General features: G+C 47.6%; 3 protein-coding genes across 6 annotated transcripts; 1 reads left to right on the forward strand and 2 right to left on the reverse strand.

Moving 5' to 3' along the window:
- Nucleotides 1-985: 985 nt before the first annotated feature.
- On the reverse strand, nt 986-8,542 carry zgc:194990 (uncharacterized protein LOC568410 homolog). The gene is made up of 10 exons (XM_067245280.1): nt 8,485-8,542; nt 5,956-6,173; nt 5,311-5,409; nt 5,025-5,132; nt 4,690-4,848; nt 4,070-4,210; nt 3,228-3,279; nt 2,890-2,916; nt 2,541-2,567; nt 986-2,399 (listed from the first exon to the last, which is right to left on the reverse strand). The coding sequence occupies exons 2-10, from the start codon at nt 6,016-6,018 to the stop codon at nt 1,840-1,842; spliced, it is 1,236 nt and encodes a 411-aa protein (XP_067101381.1). The 5' UTR covers nt 6,019-6,173; nt 8,485-8,542; the 3' UTR covers nt 986-1,839.
- Nucleotides 8,543-8,779: 237 nt separating this feature from the next.
- On the forward strand, nt 8,780-15,319 carry si:ch211-250n8.1 (uncharacterized). Of its 3 annotated transcripts, XM_067244857.1 has the most exons (17): nt 8,780-8,860; nt 9,007-9,166; nt 9,726-9,833; nt 10,482-10,557; nt 10,748-10,904; nt 11,010-11,055; nt 11,154-11,212; nt 11,610-11,645; nt 11,759-11,811; nt 12,039-12,171; nt 12,763-12,974; nt 13,345-13,390; nt 13,569-13,634; nt 14,264-14,323; nt 14,424-14,509; nt 14,919-15,013; nt 15,186-15,319. In XM_067244857.1, exons 2-17 carry the CDS (start codon nt 9,130-9,132, stop codon nt 15,218-15,220), a joined length of 1,305 nt encoding a protein of 434 aa, XP_067100958.1. In that variant the 5' UTR covers nt 8,780-8,860; nt 9,007-9,129; the 3' UTR covers nt 15,221-15,319. The 3 variants fall into 3 exon arrangements, with proteins under 3 accessions (XP_067100958.1, XP_067100957.1, XP_067100959.1); XM_067244856.1 differs by having other exon boundaries at nt 8,809-9,166; XM_067244858.1 differs by lacking the exons at nt 14,919-15,013; nt 15,186-15,319 and adding an exon at nt 14,758-14,909 and having other exon boundaries at nt 8,809-9,166.
- Nucleotides 15,144-17,979, reverse strand: LOC136950491 (histone H3.3A). 2 transcript variants are annotated; one of them, XM_067244859.1, is made up of 4 exons: nt 17,897-17,979; nt 16,707-16,840; nt 16,429-16,582; nt 15,144-16,204 (listed from the first exon to the last, which is right to left on the reverse strand). In XM_067244859.1, exons 2-4 carry the CDS (start codon nt 16,832-16,834, stop codon nt 16,076-16,078), a joined length of 411 nt encoding a protein of 136 aa, XP_067100960.1. In that variant the 5' UTR covers nt 16,835-16,840; nt 17,897-17,979; the 3' UTR covers nt 15,144-16,075. The 2 variants fall into 2 exon arrangements, with proteins under 2 accessions (XP_067100960.1, XP_067100961.1); XM_067244860.1 differs by having other exon boundaries at nt 17,916-17,972.
- Between the last annotated feature and the right edge of the window lie 299 nt (nt 17,980-18,278).

The raw sequence follows: 18,278 nt of genomic DNA on the forward strand, positions 1-18,278 counted from the left end.
ACACACCCTGAGAGGCGGAGATTAGCTGTGTGGGGGGGGGGGGGGGGGGAGAGATTGAGTGAGTGAGAGAAAGATTATTGAGACACAGAGGTCCAGCTTACTTTCTGAATACTCCACCCATGACTTCTAAAACAGAAAGTAACAGGAATATGAGCTTGTAATGGGGCTTTTAAATGTTAAAACCAGAACAATTATGATTTTATATTTTCATATCAGATATAAATATCAATCACATTTGATTTGTAAAGCTCCCTTTTGCTTTCTGTTCTGTGAGTGTTTTGTATTATGTGACATTGGGGAAAACACAAATGAAATAGAAGTAAAGAATGCTATATTTGTTTTGTATTTAAACCACAGGAAACTGACTTTTAAGCCAAATACTTTATTGCAGTTTTTTGTGTAAAATGTTTTCCTTTGTGTTAAATTCTTGCTACATTTTGTTTACTAAAGATACATTATTATACAGAGATCATGTAACATTGCCAAAAAATTGCATCTGCATGTGTCATATTTCAATGTGTTATTTCGTTCAGCATTTCAACTACTGCACAAAACCTTTCAGTACAAGAAAGTGTGTCTAAAATGGTGATTTTAACTGGTTCAGATCATTGAAGGTGTTGAGACAAGAGGATTGTATTATTATATCCATTGTGTATTTTACATGGTTATTTCCTTTATTCAAAATGCTGTTGATTGTAAAGACTTGCTGAGCTTGTTAAGGCAAACGTGTTTTTTTTAGCTCCATAATTTCATTAAAACCTATGTAGGTTAACGTCTTCATCATACAGTAGAGGCATCAGTTACTGCGTTTAACATTCATATATTAGGTACAAAACATCTAAATGGTCTTAATCATCATTTGGCTTCATGTAATTTGTTATTTGCACTTAATAAAGGTTCAGAAAAACAAAACAGTTTGTTTCATGATGTATGTTAACAAATGTAAAAAAAAAAACAAGTCAAAAAAGGTTCCAGTTTGGTGATTTATTGACGACTGAAAAAGCATTGGTATCTTTACATCGTTGTATACAGTGTCAATACTAAGAGGACCTTTTTAAACAATGCTGGAGCACATTAGCAGAAAGCTTTGAACAGCTGCAGGCTTGATACAGAGGCTAAAGAGAGACAGAGAGTTCAATCTCCAGGAAGCATGCTGCTCTATCTGTGGCCGACGCGTCTGTCAGTGTGACTGGAGAACACGTGTCCAAGCTCTCGCTAGACCGCACAGCTAAACTACAAATGGGGTTCTGAGCGAGCTTTGGGTTAGCTGTCCGTTTCGGGAGAGCTGTCACGTAGGCATGTCAGTTTTAGCCGTCAGCGCCCTCTCAAACGCTCCACGCTCCGTTGACCTTGCGCTGCATGACAGAGTCCTGAAAGTTTGATCACTGCACGTTAAACTCCCTTTATTTGTATTTGTATCTACACTCTCTACATTTGTCTGAACCAATAGAAACAGTAATGCACTTCCCAGATGGGTGGAGCTGGTATGAGGGGCTGGAGGGGCCAGGAGGGATCAGGAGGACCGTGGTTCCACACAGGACCCCACAAGATAAACATGACGTCTTTCAAGCCCAGTACGGACAAACAATATTTACAGTCTTCAAACAGATCTGGGGCCTGATCTGTGTCCTGCCCCCGGGCACCTGGACCAAGGACTGGAGATCATGAACACATAGAATAGAACCAGAGTAGAACACATAGACATAGGAGAACCCCCCAGAGTAGAACACAGAGAAAGAGTAGAACCTTTCGAGTAGACCACAGAGACAGAGTCGAGCAACCAGAGTAGAACACAGACAAGGAACGCCCAGGCCTTTCCCAGAGCAGATCCACCAGGCCTCAGTTCCACAGACAGGGCCCAGGACAGAGACACGGCTCCCTGGCCCCAGCCGGGCGCACCACCAGCTCCCTGACCACCTCCACGGTCCCGAACACGGGGAACAGCTCCTCCGTGAATGTCTGGCTGTAGGTGTAGAGGTGCGAGCGCCTCTCCACGTCGTAGAAGGACAGCTGGCCCTCGTCGTAGTCCAGGAACACCCCCACCTTCCGGGGCGCCAGGCTGGTCGGCAGTGGCGTCGCGGGCACCGTCAGAGCCTTCAGATCGACGCCGCGCTCCAGCCGCAGGGTCAGGAAGCCTGTGTCTGCGTTCAGGGAGCGGTAGCCCTTCCGCTGGGCCGAGGCCTTGGCCACGCCTACTCGCCAGTCGCGCCCGCCCACCTCCACCTCCCAGTAGTGCCGTCCGCCGGTGAAGCCCTCCCCCGCCAGCGCGCACCACCAGCCGCTGAAACGCCGTGGGCAGCGAGGGACGTCCTGGGGGTCCGGCCCGCAGTGCAGCCGCTTCCTGTCCTCGGAGACCACCAGGTCGCGGTGGGCCGTGTCGGGGTCAAGGGTCACCTCCACTGTGGGGGCGGGTGGAGAGGCAGGGTGAGTACACCTTTTTTTGCAGTGTAAGAGGCATGTAGATACTGCAGCAGGGGAACATGACTGTCAGTGTACGGGGAGCATTCAGAGGTAGTTAGCTCTGGTAGCAGGCTGCATACCTGAAGCATCAATGATCCAGTTCCAAACTGAGGAGAGAAAGAGAGAGAGAGACAGAGGGGAGGGGGGAGAGAAAGAGAGAGAGAGAGACGGGAGGGGGTGGAAAGAAAAGGGAAAGAGAGAGAAATGACAAAAGATAGAAAGTGGAAGACAGAGAGAGAAAAACAGAGAGAGAGAGAGAGAAATAGAGAGATATAACATTTGTGAGAGGGTGAGAGACAGAGGGAGGGAGATCAAGCGCGACTCGTGTTAAAAAATGTTCCGTATAAATAGGGTGGTTTTAAATGGATATTTATTAGATATGATATGAACAATGACAACACTTCCTCCTGCAGAGAGGGTCTCACTTACCGTTGTGGGGGATGTACCTGGCAGCATCTGCAAACAGAAGCACAAGCTGCAGGTCAAAACACTGTTATGACATAATCTCCTGCTACCTCAAGGACCCCCCCTCCCTCCCTCCCTCCATTCCTCGCTCGCTCCCTCCATCGCTCCCCCTCTCCCTCCCTCTCTTCCGTCCTTCCTCATCGTCCTGTAAGCTTTAATCAATAGCACCTGGCAACATTTCCAGCTCCTCGTTGACACTGTCACAGCCAGCACAGTGTTCGGTCAATCCGTCGATTCTTTTAATTGAACGCTGACCACTGACCCAAGGGATGAAACTATCCTGGAAGGGCCCGTCCACTCACCACAGCTCTGAGTCCTCTGCTTGTTGACCAGCCACTGTCTGGGCACGTCCTCCTGGAACACAGAACACCGCTGAGACTTTAGTCACGCAGCAGACACTGTCGTCCACATCAACATCGTCCACACAGAAGGTACAGCAGAAGATCAAGGATCAATAGGTCTGACAGTATTTCTGTAGTCAAGGAACGTTTTTTGGTTACCAGGCACGGTGCAACAAAAATGATGTATCTACAATCTCATAAACAATAATATTTCAACTACAGTGCAACAATAACGTCTTATCTACAATATGGCATAGTGCAGTGCAGCGACACAGAGAGCAGTTTGGAGATAAAGGGATTAGAACAACCAGGCTTTTCTACTGTGCTTTTAATCCCAGTTTTGAGATGAGTGGATCAGGGAAAGCTATTGTTTGTTTACCCAGTGCTAGATCTAGTAGCTGCTGGTTCATCAGTGTAACCTGACCTCACACTTTTACGCTGCTACCACAGCTTCCAATACAATCCAGGAGGTAAAACAACAAGAGCATCTCGATCCTTTCACTTGTTTGGAACAGTGAACATACTCCCCCACCTCCTCCTCCTCCCCTCCCCTCCCCCACACACCCCCCCCCCCCCTCCCTCCTCCCCCTCTATCTACCCCCCGGAGGAAAGGGATGAGGCTGACATCATCGCTTATACAATCAACGCGGGTAAAACGCATGGAATCTCAGAGTTTCTCGTTTGTCCCTGTCATTGGGAATGAACACAACCCGCAGCCCTGCTCACTCCCTTCTACTCCGCTCCTCTTCTCCCCCCCAGATCCCGGGTCGTCACCACAGCCCGCATCAGCAGCAGCTCTGTACCTTGTCGGGACAGTGAGCGTTCAGCAGGGTCCACATGACCAGCTCCATGGCTGGGAGCAGGTTGGGGAGACGGCCCCGCCTCCACTGGAACTCCAGATCATCCATCATCATCAGCACGGGCTCCCCAGGCCACACACTGGGCTGCACAGGGGGAGGGGAAGGGGAGGAGGAGGAAGGAAGATAAAGAAAGAAAAGGGAGGTTTGTTCCTGTGTGTGTGTGTGTCCTGTGTGTGACTCAGAGCGGGTGTGATAGCAGGGTCAGTGAGGAAGGAGCTTAGCCATCTTTATCAGATGAAGAGGACAAGGAGGTTGGAGGGTCAGGAAGCTAGACCTTAATCACCAGGGTGTCCTCACCAACCATCCCCAGGACAGAGAGTGGGGGAGGGAGAGATACCAAGAGAGAGAGACAAAGACACAGAGACAGAGGGAGAGATACCAAGAGACACACAAAGACACAGAGAGAGAGAGAGAGAGAGAGAGAGAGAGAGAGAGAGAGAGAGAGAGAGAGAGAGAGAGAGAGAGAGAGAGAGAGAGAGAGAGAGAGAGAGAGAGAGAGAGAGAGAGATGGATGACATGGACAGAAAGAGGGAGATATTGGCTAGGAGAACCACGGCCGCTACCTCTGGCCTGCTCTTCAGCTCTCGTGTCCAGTCCATGATGACTCGTTTGTGGGGCCCCATGTCGTACTCCCCCCCGGTCTCCAGCATGCACAGCAGGTGGCCCCTCCAGTCCCTCTTCTCTGGTCTCTCAGTCTGCAGCTCTGTGTGGATGACCCTGGTCTAATGACAACACACACACACACATGAATACACACAAATATACACACACACACAAGCACACCCATAGGAACACACACGTGAAAAAGTACACCTGGATACGTACACACAAAAACACACGCACACATACAAACATACACACGTGAACACACACAAACAGAAGCAAGTGAAGGCGTCACCTGGACTCTGTTCTCCAGGACGGAGGCCCACTGGACTATGAAGTCCCGACACACTGCAGGGGGCCAGCTGTCCTCACTGGTCCAGATGTGGGCCAGAACACTGGACCTCTGCAACACAACAGGTACTGTCTCTCTGGACATGATCTGTGTATGTGTGTGTCTATGTGTATGTGAGCTTGTACATGTGCTATTTTTGTGTGGGTGTGGGTGTGTTTATGTGCATGTGAGCACACGCATGTGCTATCTGTGTGTGTGTGATGGTGTGTGTGTGTGTGTGTGTGCATACCTGGCACAGTTTGTTGAGTTCTCTGGCCAGCTCCATGATAAACAGCTGACTCTCCACTAAGGGCTCCTTCTTCTCATGCCTCACTCGTTTACCAGACTCCTGACCCCCAGAGATGGAGGGAGGAGGAGGAAGAGGAGGGGGGGGAGGAGGGGGAGGAGGGGGAGGAGGAAGAGAAGGAGGGGGAGGGGGAGGGGGAGGGAGGAAGAGGAGGAAGAGGAGGCGGTGGAGGAAGTGGAGTAAGAGGAGGAGGAGGAAGAGGAGGGGGAGGAGGGGGAGGAGGAAGAGAAGGAGGGGGAGGGGGAGGGGGAGGAAGAGGAAGAGGAGGAAGAGGAGGGGGAGGAGGAGGGGGAGGAGGAGGGGGAGGAGGTGAAGGAGGAGGAAGAGGCGGAGGAGGAGGAGGAGGGGGAGGAGGAGGAAGAGGAGGAGGTGGAAGAGGTCAGAAATACAGACATCACACCACTGGCCCAACACACTGGTCCTTCTGTTTTCTACTGGGAAGCTGAGCTTGAACACAGTATAAAACATCTGTTGTCATATGAAGACACAATCTAACAAGAGTCCGTTGTGGTGAGCAGTTCATGTGTGCATCGCGTGTATATGTGTGACTGTGAGTGCGTGTATATATGTGTGTGTGTGTGTGTGCACCTTGAGCCGGATCTTGAGTTTCTTGGCCGGCTCTATGAGGAACTGCAGGCATTCTTTCATCATGTTGGCAGCTGGATGGAGGGAGGGAAGCAGGGAGGGATGGAGGGAGGGATGGAGGGCTGCAGGGAGGACAGGGCCCGGTGGCACAGCTGTAGAGAGCTGTAAAGCTCTCTCTCTCTGTCGGAGTGGAGATACAGCTGACCGCACTCCCGTAGCACCTTGGATTGATGAGAGAGCAGAACAGGGTTATTTATGAGGGGAGGAGAAATGGCTACATTGGGACAGAGAGTGTGTGTGTAGGGGGGGGGGGGGGCTGTTTGAGGGACAGAGAGAGAGAGGTGTGTGTGTGTTTGAGAGACAGGGAGAGGTGTGTGTGCGCGCGTGCGTGCGTGTGTGTGTGTGTGAGTGCATGTGTGTGAGTGCACTGCGCCACTTTGATCTCTATGAATAACACTGCAGTGGGTCCCTCCGAGGGCCCATTAGGACACAGACACCTGGATGGACAGAAGAAAGAAGAGGGAGATAGTAGTGAAGGAAGAGGATGGGGGCAGGGGGCAAGAGGAGAGAGAGAGAGAAAGAGAGGAAGAGAGAGAGAGAAACAATAAGACAGAAAGAAAGAAAGACACAGGGACAGAGCGAGACAGAGTGAAATGTCTTTGACGAGAGAGAGAGGCAGAGAGAGAGGGAGAAAGAGAGGGAGAGAGAGAGCAGTTAAAGCTAAAAATGCAGAGTCACACAGCATGAGGAGGTGTGAGTGGGCTGATGCATCCTGATGGCCTTGTAGTGGGCCAGATATTCCGAGGAGATCAAAAAAAGCTGCCAAGCAATTTTACAATGAGGCGGGTTACGGGGTAGGGGGGGGGGGGTAGATCGTTGGACCCAGCAGTGTTGAATCAGCACCACCACCACCACCACCGCCCTCCTCCCCGCTGGTTTGATGAACATGGTGGATTTACTGTACCTTCCAGGATGGAGGAGAAGGGGAAAGGGGGGCCAAAAGATGACGACATTGACTTTGCAAGCAGAGAGGTGAAACTAAGATAGGAGTTTAACATAAAATCATTCACATAACGATTCTTATTAATATTACTTTTTCATACAGCACCTTTCTCACGTCAAAGGATTCTTTACAGAGGAATACAAAGAAACACACAGACTGTGCTCTTCCCTCGGTGACGTAGACAAGGACAAGCTGTGGTTTAACACATCATGAAAACCAAAACGCGTCTTAAATTGTCTCAATATTTCAAATATATTAGCTTTGTATTTTTTAAACCCTCTGTGACAGAATTTGAGCCGTTAAAACGTTGATAGAAAGTGCATGCATAACTGGAGGGAGGAGGAGGAGGCCCCGGACTGATCACTCCTCCAGGTTTCTGTCTTTTTCTTTCTATCTGAATTCTATTTAATTTTCCTTGTCTTTTTTGAGGGGTTAGGCTGGTTATGGGTGCTGATATGTAGACATCTGTGATGCCCTCTACGACATTGGTTGTAAAAAAAAAAGCGCACAACTAAAATATGAAAGTGCACGAGATTTAGTAGCGGCATTGTGGCGCACCAATGTTTTTAGAATGGTTTTGGCTTTTGGACGGAATATACATTCATTTCTGAACCCAAACAAGTGAATTATACATGAGATGCGCGCTAACTACATAGCTAGATTATCGTGCGGGGCCACCTCGAGGAGCTCCCGATGAGGACACGTGTGCGTACCCAGGGACACCTCGCTGAGTCCGTGCCGTTGAGCCGGTTAACGAATTAAACCGAGGCAGGTAAACTCTACAATGAAAGTTTAAACCAGAGCTAACGCAGCTAACGCTGACCAGGGAAGATTCCCTATCAAAGCGTGCAAGACATTAAACACTGTACAACACACTTTAAAGTTGCTAGTTTAGGCTATACGGAGAAGATGGGTCTATTGAAGCAGTCTCGTGAAGGAGACACTACACATTACCTTTGAGATTAGAGATAAATCCAGGATTATAAACTTTACCCCTGCTTCTACACAACCTTAATGACTGGCTATTTATAGGACATGATGCCGCTGGGAGTTGGAACACAACATCACAACAAACTACAATCTGATCGTTTGTAACTTTATCAACAGCATGATATCACCTTCATATATTGCGCAAGATGGAGGTTGACAGCTCAGAAAGTGTATACAGTATTTGCACACTGTAAACATTGTATAAAATGCAAACAAAACAGAATCCATTGATTACATTTGTGCGTAAACCTATAACTTTATGCGCAGGTTATTCTGAGGGGATACGCAAACCTCACATCCCATATCGACTCTGTTGCGCAGCGCACAGGATTCAAAGCTACTCGATATGAACTCGATGTGTAGGCTACGTGATTTGCCCAACCCTGTCCTAATATTGAAGTGATATCAAAAACAGGATTCAAAGCTACTCGATATGAACGCGATGTGTACGCTACGTGATTTGCCCAACTCTGTCCTAATATTGAAACAATATATCAAACACATTATGACAGTAATACAAATAAAACAAAGCTACTTACCTACAAACTCCAAACGAGGAAGGCCTAATCCTTTAGTCTGAAAAGTGGAGTTTGCGCCTCCCAAAGTGTGTTTGAATGCCTGTCTACTGTAACCAAAGTTGTACCTCAACACCCCTCTGCTGTGCACGGCTCCATCGACTGCGACTGCACACGCGCTCAGTAGAGGAGAGCAGGAGAGCGCGCCGCTTGTAGCTGTCATTAATCTTCGGCTCTCTCCGGTAGCTTTACGAATGCTGACGACTCGACGAATAATATTTTTCGTGTAAGGGCGTGACCAACCACGGACAGGATTTGCATCCACACTAGGGCGCCAGTAAGCTGCGTTATTCATACCCCGGCGTAGAATAGTTTAATTTCATATTAGAAATTTGAGTCGGTAAGTTGTTTAACATGATCTGTTAGAAAAATCTATTGGCATAGGCCTACTGAAACCAACAACTGCGTGTACACTCACCATCAGTGCGCTATGCGACTTTTTCATGTGGAAATAGTTTAACTAAATAAACATGTTACTACTGTAAGCGACTCAGGAGTGAAGTGTCTCGGTATGTTATTATCACACGGAAGCGCGCGTGGGCTGTGACGCGGAGACCGAACGCGAGACTTGGCGCGTCTCTCTGTGATCGTGCTGTTGAAGCTGGGAAAATGCCCCCTAAAGACCCGCTCCTCGGGACGCTCAAAGGTAAAGCTTGCTATATACAATATGGGTGGATAATTATGTGATGGATTTAGTGCATGTGTATGCATTTCTTTCTGTAGCCTATAGAATCACACCCGCTGTGCGTTTTCTTTCCTTTAACAGTGAGTCACTCTCGTCAGTTTTCTCGCTCGATTTCAGCCTAATCATCTGTTTGATTAAATCTATTTAAAGGACCTGAAATTACGCATTTCCCCACTTTCATGTTTTACTAATGCATCGGTTGTCTTAAATTCTGTCGCACCCTTGAGCAAATGAGCTTATGGAAGCGGGTGACTATCGATATGTACACATGCAAAGGTGACAGGGACAAAAGGTGATGATTCTAGGTTACCTGGCAACTAGGTTTTTAAACCATCAGTGAAGAGATATACTGTCTTCACAACCTGAACTCAGCCTGGATGCCATCTGCCTGCGTTCACCCATGAACAAATGCTAAAATATATCGTCCTCCTCCTGTCTGTGCTGGTACATCACTGGCATGTGTGTTCGTACATGTGTGTCCCTGTGTGTGTGTGTGTGTATGTGTTTGTGTGGTCTTCAGTGTGCATCCTGAACCTCCAAGCTTCGGGGGAGCTAGTGACAGACCTCAACCCTCACCTGACCTCCTGCTGTGAGCTGCTGGAGCTCATCCTTAGGAAGGGCCTCCAACGTGAGTACTGGCCTCTAGACCCTCCCCTAGACCTGGACCTTACTGACCCCTAGACCTGGACCTTACTGACCCCTAGACCTGGACCTTACTGGCCTCTAGACCTGGACCTTACTGGCCTCTAGACCTGGACCTTACTGGCCTCTAGACCTGGACCTTACTGACCCCTAGACCTGGACCTTACTGACCCCTAGACCTGGACCTTACTGACCCCTAGACCTGGACCTTACTGGCCTCTAGACCTGGACCTTACTGGCCTCTAGACCTGGACCTTACTGGCCTCTAGACCTGGACCTTACTGACCCCTAGACCTGGACCTTACTGGCCTCTAGACCTGGACCTTACTGGCCTCTAGACCTGGACCTTACTGGCCTCTAGACCTGGACCTTACTGGCCTCTAGACCTGGACCTTACTGGCCTCTAGACCTGGACCTTACTGACCCCTAGACCTGGACCTTACTGACACCTAGACCTGGACCTTACTGGCCTCTAGACCTGGACCTTACTGGCCTCTAGACCTGGACCTTACTGGCCTCTAGACCTGGACCTTACTGGCCTCTAGACCTGGACCTTACTGACCCCTAGACCTGGACCTTACTGGCCTCTAGACCTGGACCTTACTGGCCTTAGTTTACTCTCTCTTTCTTTCAGAGCCGGTTCTGTGTCTGGTCCACAGAGACTACTGGCATTGTTTTGAACAGCTTCCCCATCAGGACACCTGTGGCAGGTAAGCAGCATATACAACACATAATAATGTATTACAGTTACTACAGTCCAATAGACTGTGACTGGATGGGTGGTGGGCTGCAGTTTCCTGTGAGCAGTGTGTGACCCCTGATGTTGTGGTGTGTGTATCTATGTGTGTGTGTGTGTGTGTGTGTGTTTGTGTGTGTGTGTGTGTGTGTGCGTGCATGCAGGCTCAGTGCTCTATCTCTGGCAGTGGAACAGACGGCCGTCAACAAGAAGTTGCTTTCGCCTCAGGGTCGGGGACGATACCTGCTCAGGCTGGCCCTCAAACGGAGGGTTCTAGAAGGATTCCTCAAACACCTGCTACACACACCCAAGCTTCTGGAGGTGTGTGTGTGTCTACGTGTGCGCAACATGGCATTTTTTAGTCAGCTCAGTTTTCTGCTCATAAAAAATATGTAACAAACATGTTACGTTGTCTCTCATTCTCAGTGGTACAATCCAGCTGTCTCGATTCTCAGGAATGAGGAATTCGTTGGTGAGGCATATTTTCATTCCCTTATCGTGTTCGCTAAACAGTTGGCATGACTTCCAGGAAGTGAACAGTAATCAGGGGTTCTCGGTGCGTTCTTGCAGAGCCTTTCACGTCTCTGCTCCTCGTGCTGTCAGGCATGGAGTTCAAGCTGGACATGGAGGTAGGCCCTCTTCCTGCCTGACCATATATGGTGCTGTTCTGCGTTCCACCTGGGTCAGAGGTCGTAGGGGGCGGGATGGTGGGTGACACAACTGGTTTTCCTGGATAGGTGGTTGTAGCTCAGTGGTGGAGAACTTCACCGCAGATCAAGAGATCACAGGTTGAACCATGACATCGCCAAAGAATAAAAGTGTCAGACAAAGGAACATGTGATCACAATGAAGGGCCCCCCCTCCCCCCACCCCCCTCCCCAAACCCCCCTCCCCCGGCCCCCTTCAAGCTTCCTCTCCACTTAAACACTGTGTGTCGTTGATGCTCTGAGAAACGTTGTACACGAGACGTTCAGCACGTCAGAGAAAGACACCCGACTGAGAGTCTCCTCTCTGCTTCTTCCTCAGAACTGCAGTTTCCTGGACGAGAGTTGGCTGCTGCCTGTAAGCTATGGCTGTTTGGTCGCTGTGTTTGAAAACGGTGCTGGGTGGTGTGGGGCAGGTGTGTGTGACAGGGCCAGGGTGCTGGGTGTCATCCGTCTCCCCTGTGTCTCCAGGTGTGTGACGTGTACGAGGCCGTGCCCTGCAAGGAGCTGGGGATGGTGCTCAGGTTTGTTCTGGCTGTGCTCGTTTCTTTGTTTTGTTTTTTGTTTTATCGTATTCAATGTTTATTTAACATGATAAATAAATGAAAAGGGAAAATGTACATTTGCTGAGAATTAATGGACCTCTCCCTATCTCCCCTCTCCTCTCTCATTCAAGCTCTCCTCTCTCTTCTCTCATTTCTCTATGTCTCTCTCCTTTCTCTTTTCTATTCTCTCTCTTTCTCTCCCCCAGGTATCTGAGTGGGCGTGTCTTTGTGCTGGACCTGTTGCCAGGCAGCCAGGCCCAGGTGGACAGATGTGTCCATCTAGGTGACATCATCGATGAGATCAATGGAATCTCCCTTCGGAACGCCAGGAATGGCCAGGTGAGGAAAGTCCTCTGCTCTCTTAAAACCTGCCCACCACATGGTAGGCCCACATAACACAACATCTGACCATCACACTAACATTCCATGCCATTCAATTCGATTCTAGAATTTAACGTTTATAATTATTCACCTTATTGGTCAGATGTTCAGGTAACTTTGCATGTACTGCAACCTTGCAGTGGGCACACAGAACTATCCATTTCAGTGTGCAAGCAAGCAAGACAAATTAAGCTCTGTGGACACAACCGCTCCCTTGACAAACCAAGGTTGTAATCAGAACATGGACTTTAACAACCTTGATCTCAAAACCTCAGTCACAGTAATACTGGTGTTCTGGTATTACAGTAATTACAGTGGACAGACACCATGCTGTGTGTAGGTGACATTCAAAACCACAACACCTTCTGACATAACACTGGGAGTAAATAGGAATACCAAGAGATCGAGCATGAACAGGGGTGATAAAGTTATGATAAGCTCTAGTAATTACTAGAGTATAAATAAGCTTCGTATTTAATATTTTATAATAAAATAACTATTTTAAATCTCTGTGAAATGGTGCTAGCCCTGCTGTCTGTGGTGTTGTAGGCAGGTGTGGTGCTGTCTCGGTTAAAGGGTCGGCCGCTGTCCCTGCGCGTGCTGCGCTGGCAGGGCCGGGAGGGGGGCACGTATCGGCCAATCATCAAACTCCTACGGGAGCTGAGAGAGGAGAACCCCTCTTTGCGGCTAGACCCCTCCCCTTCCTCTCAGCTCTCCACCAATGAGAGGTCAGCGCCGTCACAATGCCTCAAAGAAGGGAGGTGAGTTGGAGAGGTAGACATGCATGAACCACAACCTGTTGAACCGCAAACTCTGTTTGAGACCTCAGCGTGAACAATTTGACAGGTGCTTTTAGCTATGCTAACTTCCGCCACAAATAAAGAAGTATTATGAAATAGTAAACTATTTATGGTCAAAAAGGTTTTATAAATTGACTGACTTTTCTGGTGATTTCAAACTACTTGCTTGTTCTCTGATGTGTCACAGTAATATAGACATAGATAAATATTCATAATGAGACACTGCACCATGGAGGAAGTGGATAATATAGATAACAGTAACTTATGTGAACCTAGTAAACCCTCATACTGAACTTGTCGAATCTTTGACTGCACCCCTTCTCCCCTGCAGAATTGTTTACATTGTGCAGTACATGGGAAAGGCAAACATTGGAATGGTAGATATGTGATTTTATAATTCAATGTTGGTGTGTATTGTGTTTTCTGTCAACATGTGCTGTACTGTTATCCACTTTTCTGTATGTGGATGAGAGTACAGCTTATTGTTTTTGTTGTTTTGTACATGTGTGTCTCAGGAGTGTTTTGTGACTCTTTTCTCTTCCTGGTCGATGTCAGTATGGAGGGAAGGAGGTCTTGCAGGTGGGGATCCCCCAGGTCCTAAAGAGAGGCCAGCCCAGCCAGGTAGGAATCCAGCCCACAGCTTGGACGTGTAAAATGGACTCACGCTTCATTGCTCATTCTTTCCTGCTGCTGTGAGACTACACAACCAGCACTGCTCTACACACACAAACACACACAGAACTCCACCACTCTAAATAAATAATGGACACACTTAAAGTGCAAACTACTAACCCCTAACCCAATATTTATATTTGTTTATTTGTATTTGGTCTCCATATGCAACTGGTCTTATCTTTTTTTATAATATCTCGTACTTACATTGTAAATTGATGTATACTTCTGTCCACTTTGTTGCTGCAATAACTACATTTCCCCATTGTGGGACGAATAAAAGTGTATCTTATCTTATCTTGAAATCAACTTGTGGTGAAGTCTAAGTGATATTTAGACTTTTGCTGTCGACCATCTGTAAACAATTGCAGTTATGCATGGTTTATAAGGGGGAGGGTCTTGGTTAATTCATAGTATGGCCACTACATGCTAGAATGGATCATTATCAATGAGCCATGTATTTGAACCAGATGAGGGGGGGGAACATCTCAAACTTAAGACAGGGGGTCCACCAGGATTGAGACAGGCTGTACTAGACTACGCCACTGAAATCAACCACAACTCTCTTTATCCCACAGGAAGTGCTTTTGGACTTGAAGGAAACCCACTTAACCTGTACTGACAATGCCAGCAAGAAAGTAAGAGTGCCAAGGAGTAGTTAAACTTGTGTACGGTCGTATTGATTGTCCTCGTCAGTCAGTTGCACAACCTAACCCTGCGCGTGTGTGTGTTTCTTAGGAGCTTTTCCAGCACCACTACCCTGAGATCTCATGTGTGGGGAGATACGGTCAGCCAGACTTCACCCTATTTGCATTCTGTGTAGTGTAAGTATGGAAGCGACACCGACATTGAACATTTCTATCGTAAACAGGGTCGTTATTTTCCCCTGGGGGGGGAATATCTCCCATTTGTCGCACGAAATCAACGCCCCAACGTTACATATTAGAGATGACATGCACCATGATCTCCACTACTGTATCTTACTCAAAGAAAATCCTGTCACCGCCCAGACGATGGCCAGTCTTTGAGTCATCCGCGGTAACGAGCGTGCTTTGTAAACAACCCCCTCCAGGATATAGCAGCAGTGATACGCATCCTGTCGGACTGCATTCTTCCTCACAGCACCTCTCCTCTGAATACAAATGACTCAACACCCCCAAAGCCATCACAGGCTGGCTTGTCATTGGCTGGAAACCAGATGTCATGCCAGCTAATGATTGGCTGTGTTTTCAGAGACTCCCCAGAAACACCCCAGTCATCGGGCTTCTGCTGTGTGGTGCTGAGAGCCAGCCACGGGAAGCAGTGTGAGGATATAGTCAGCCGCATTGGTGAGTACTACGCTTCTCAAGACACCCTGACTTACATCTCTTAATGAATAATTTGGTGTATAAGGGCATGTACAGCTCAGTATTTGACTTCAGGTTGCTATCCCTCTGTATTGCAGTTAGCATTTTGGGAAATTATGTATACAATTTTTAATTGTATGTTCCTTTCACACAGCTACAGGGTTTAAACACACAGAGTGGTTTGTATAACACGGAGGAACTTCATCTGTATGTGCCATAGCAACTCGACAAAGCCTGTGCTACATTTCCTGCCATTGTACAAAGCAACACATGTAAATAAAAAAAACTACGGTGTATTACAATGCGTTTGAGACACATCAACCATGCACTCAAATGATTACACAGACATGGCTTGTACTCGTAAAGACATTTAATAGAAAGACTACAATGTGACAACACGTCATAAATAGTATTAAATGTAGCTGCCAAGGTTTCTTTTATGTAGGAAAAGTAATATGTAAAAAGCAGTCCTGAACGACCACAGTGATCCTCCCTGCTGTGCCCCCCCTCACCCACCCAGAGCAGTAGCACAAAGGGTCCTGACACAGGTGGTGAACGCCTGGACCACCACCAGCCAGATATCCAGCTGGTCAAAAGCCAGGCGGTTGGATGAAAGTGTGGAGCCTTTGTGGAGCCAACTGCTTAAGGACAGTATGAGAGACGGCTGATGAGTGACGGGGGGGTGGGGCATTGGAGGCAACCGCCCCAGAAGTGGAGAACAGCACATTCATCCATTCTGAACACCTATTACACAATCCCCATCCACCGCCCCCCCCCCCCACCCCCACCCCAAGACGCCTCCAGTTTGAAGCCGGGCAGAAACGCCTAGATATGTCAATGGGTCACTGAACAATACCCCAAAATCCAGAATAGTGGAATGACGGATCTTTACCTCGTTCTAAAAATACAAAAAAATAAAAGTATAAATCAGGAACATTCCTTTTAAAAATACCCAAGAAATAACATGTCCACAAAAAAAGGGTTAGGTATGATAAATAGGATTATTAGTCTGGACGAAGCCATGGGGGGGGGGGGGGGGGGTTCCTAGGCCCTCTCGCCCCTTATCCTGCGAGCCAGCTGGATGTCTTTGGGCATGATGGTGACACGCTTGGCATGGATGGCGCACAGGTTGGTGTCCTCAAACAGACCCACCAGGTAGGCCTCGCTAGCCTCCTGTTGGAAGTGAGAGATGGTTAGCTTGTACATTCACACGAGACCAAGTGTGGCTCATAATATTCACAAAAGCAAGCATTTAAAATGCTGCATTTTATGCCTGCACTGCTTTGGATGAAAGCGTGCAAAATTAATAAAATGTAGTCCTTAACACTAGGGTTGCTAGCACAACACAAGTGCATGTCTATGTATGAGAAAGCAAGACGAGTTGTTCTGGTTCTAACCTGAAGGGCACCGATGGCCGCACTCTGGAAACGGAGGTCGGTCTTGAAGTCCTGGGCGATCTCCCTGACCAGGCGCTGGAATGGCAGCTTGCGGATCAGCAGCTCGGTCGACTTCTGGTAACGACGGATCTCACGCAGAGCCACGGTTCCGGGCCTGAGCAAAAAACGCAAGATGGTACGTTTTAAATACACGCCTTCAGTTCGAATGTAGAGCATTTAGTCTGTTTAAGATTAGGTTGAACACAATCAAGTGCATTGAGCTTTTCTAGTGGACAAACCTGTAACGATGGGGCTTCTTCACTCCTCCGGTGGAGGGCGCACTCTTCCTCGCAGCCTTTGTGGCCAGCTGCTTCCTCGGCGCCTTTCCTCCGGTGGATTTACGCGCAGTCTGCTTGGTACGAGCCATTTCTTACTGGAAATAGAAAACACTAACCGTTAGCTGGGAACGGCCGTTTGATAAACATGTCGCTCTCAACAGAGCAAGGCAAACACGCGATTGTAAGGCCACCATGCCATTCAATTCTCAAGTTGTAGCCGCCAGAGTTCCCCTCCCCCCCACGCCAGCTCTGAAAGCTGTCTGGTGTTAGGGCAATAGCTGGCTCCGCCAGTAGAAACACCCCGCCTTCCATGAAAAAGCCTGGCCCAGCCTGGCATTGGCTTTACGTAAAAGCCAATGCAGTCTTTGTGGAGGAGAGCGGGCACGTACGCCATTGAATTTTCAAATACAAAATCGCTTTCTAGGTCTTTAAGTAGGCTACATCCCGCCATTTTAACTAAGATCACTACAGTAGATTAATTGCCGACATGATGCGTGACATCATACGACTGGTGACTATTTTCTGGTATCTAACTGGCTAGCATATATAGGCATTGTTCGTGCGACCAACATTCGGAAGCATTTGTGAATAGCTTAACTAGGACAATCACTATACAAATCAACTTAATCTAATTTCAAACACTGACTTCAAGTCCATATCACTTTATATTAGGGGTCGGGTATAATCAACATTAGCTAACCAGCAGTACAGTAGCAATCTAGCTTAGCAGTCAGCTACAGTCTACTACATAATTCTGCTGTAGAAAGCCAGGTACTCGCCGTTTTAGTCCTCTTTCCCTGATTAACCTGTTTACGCTAAATAAAAACAAGTCAAAAGTAGCATTCGGTTTTGCTACCGATATCCATAGCCTTACCGTAGCTAGCTACTGTTATCTAACGTAGCAAGCCAACAAAAACAATTTTGTCTACCATTACTTTGTCGATTAGCTCAAGGCATTTGCCACCCACATTATCGTCACTAGCTCAGTTTGAAATTCTATTGTTCGGGTAGTCTAGCTTGTTGGCTAATAGTAGTCCATTTTGGCTAGCATACAAGCCAAATAATGAATACTATCCAATTGAAAGAACATTCCCTGGAATAAAGAAATAGTACATGTTATAGTTGTTATATTAAAATCAAACGTCACCTACAATGTATAAAGTTAATCACCAAACGTTGTTTGCCTACTGAATGATCCAAGACGATCCTTCCTTGGAAACGCACACTATTTGTATTCATCTGAGTTTCCAGTGCACTTTATAGGGTTTCGTGACGTCATGTAACCGACAACTAAATCCTGTCCGGTGATTGGATTAGCATAGATTTTCCGTCAAAAATGGCTTCTTTCCAACGTCCGATTAACTTCCTATTTTCGTTTTTGTGTATAGTTTAGTGATCATTATATTAGCCTCGGTTTCAAGTCACCTCTATATAGATAACGTTACCAGATGATATTCCGTTTTTATACCGGTTGAAATTACTTAACGGCTTGATTCGACCTGAAACTTCATGTCCCATAGTTCATCACTGACT

The sequence above is a fragment of the Osmerus mordax genome, chromosome 10, assembly GCF_038355195.1.
Source record: "Osmerus mordax isolate fOsmMor3 chromosome 10, fOsmMor3.pri, whole genome shotgun sequence".
Taxonomy (NCBI): domain Eukaryota; kingdom Metazoa; phylum Chordata; class Actinopteri; order Osmeriformes; family Osmeridae; genus Osmerus; species Osmerus mordax.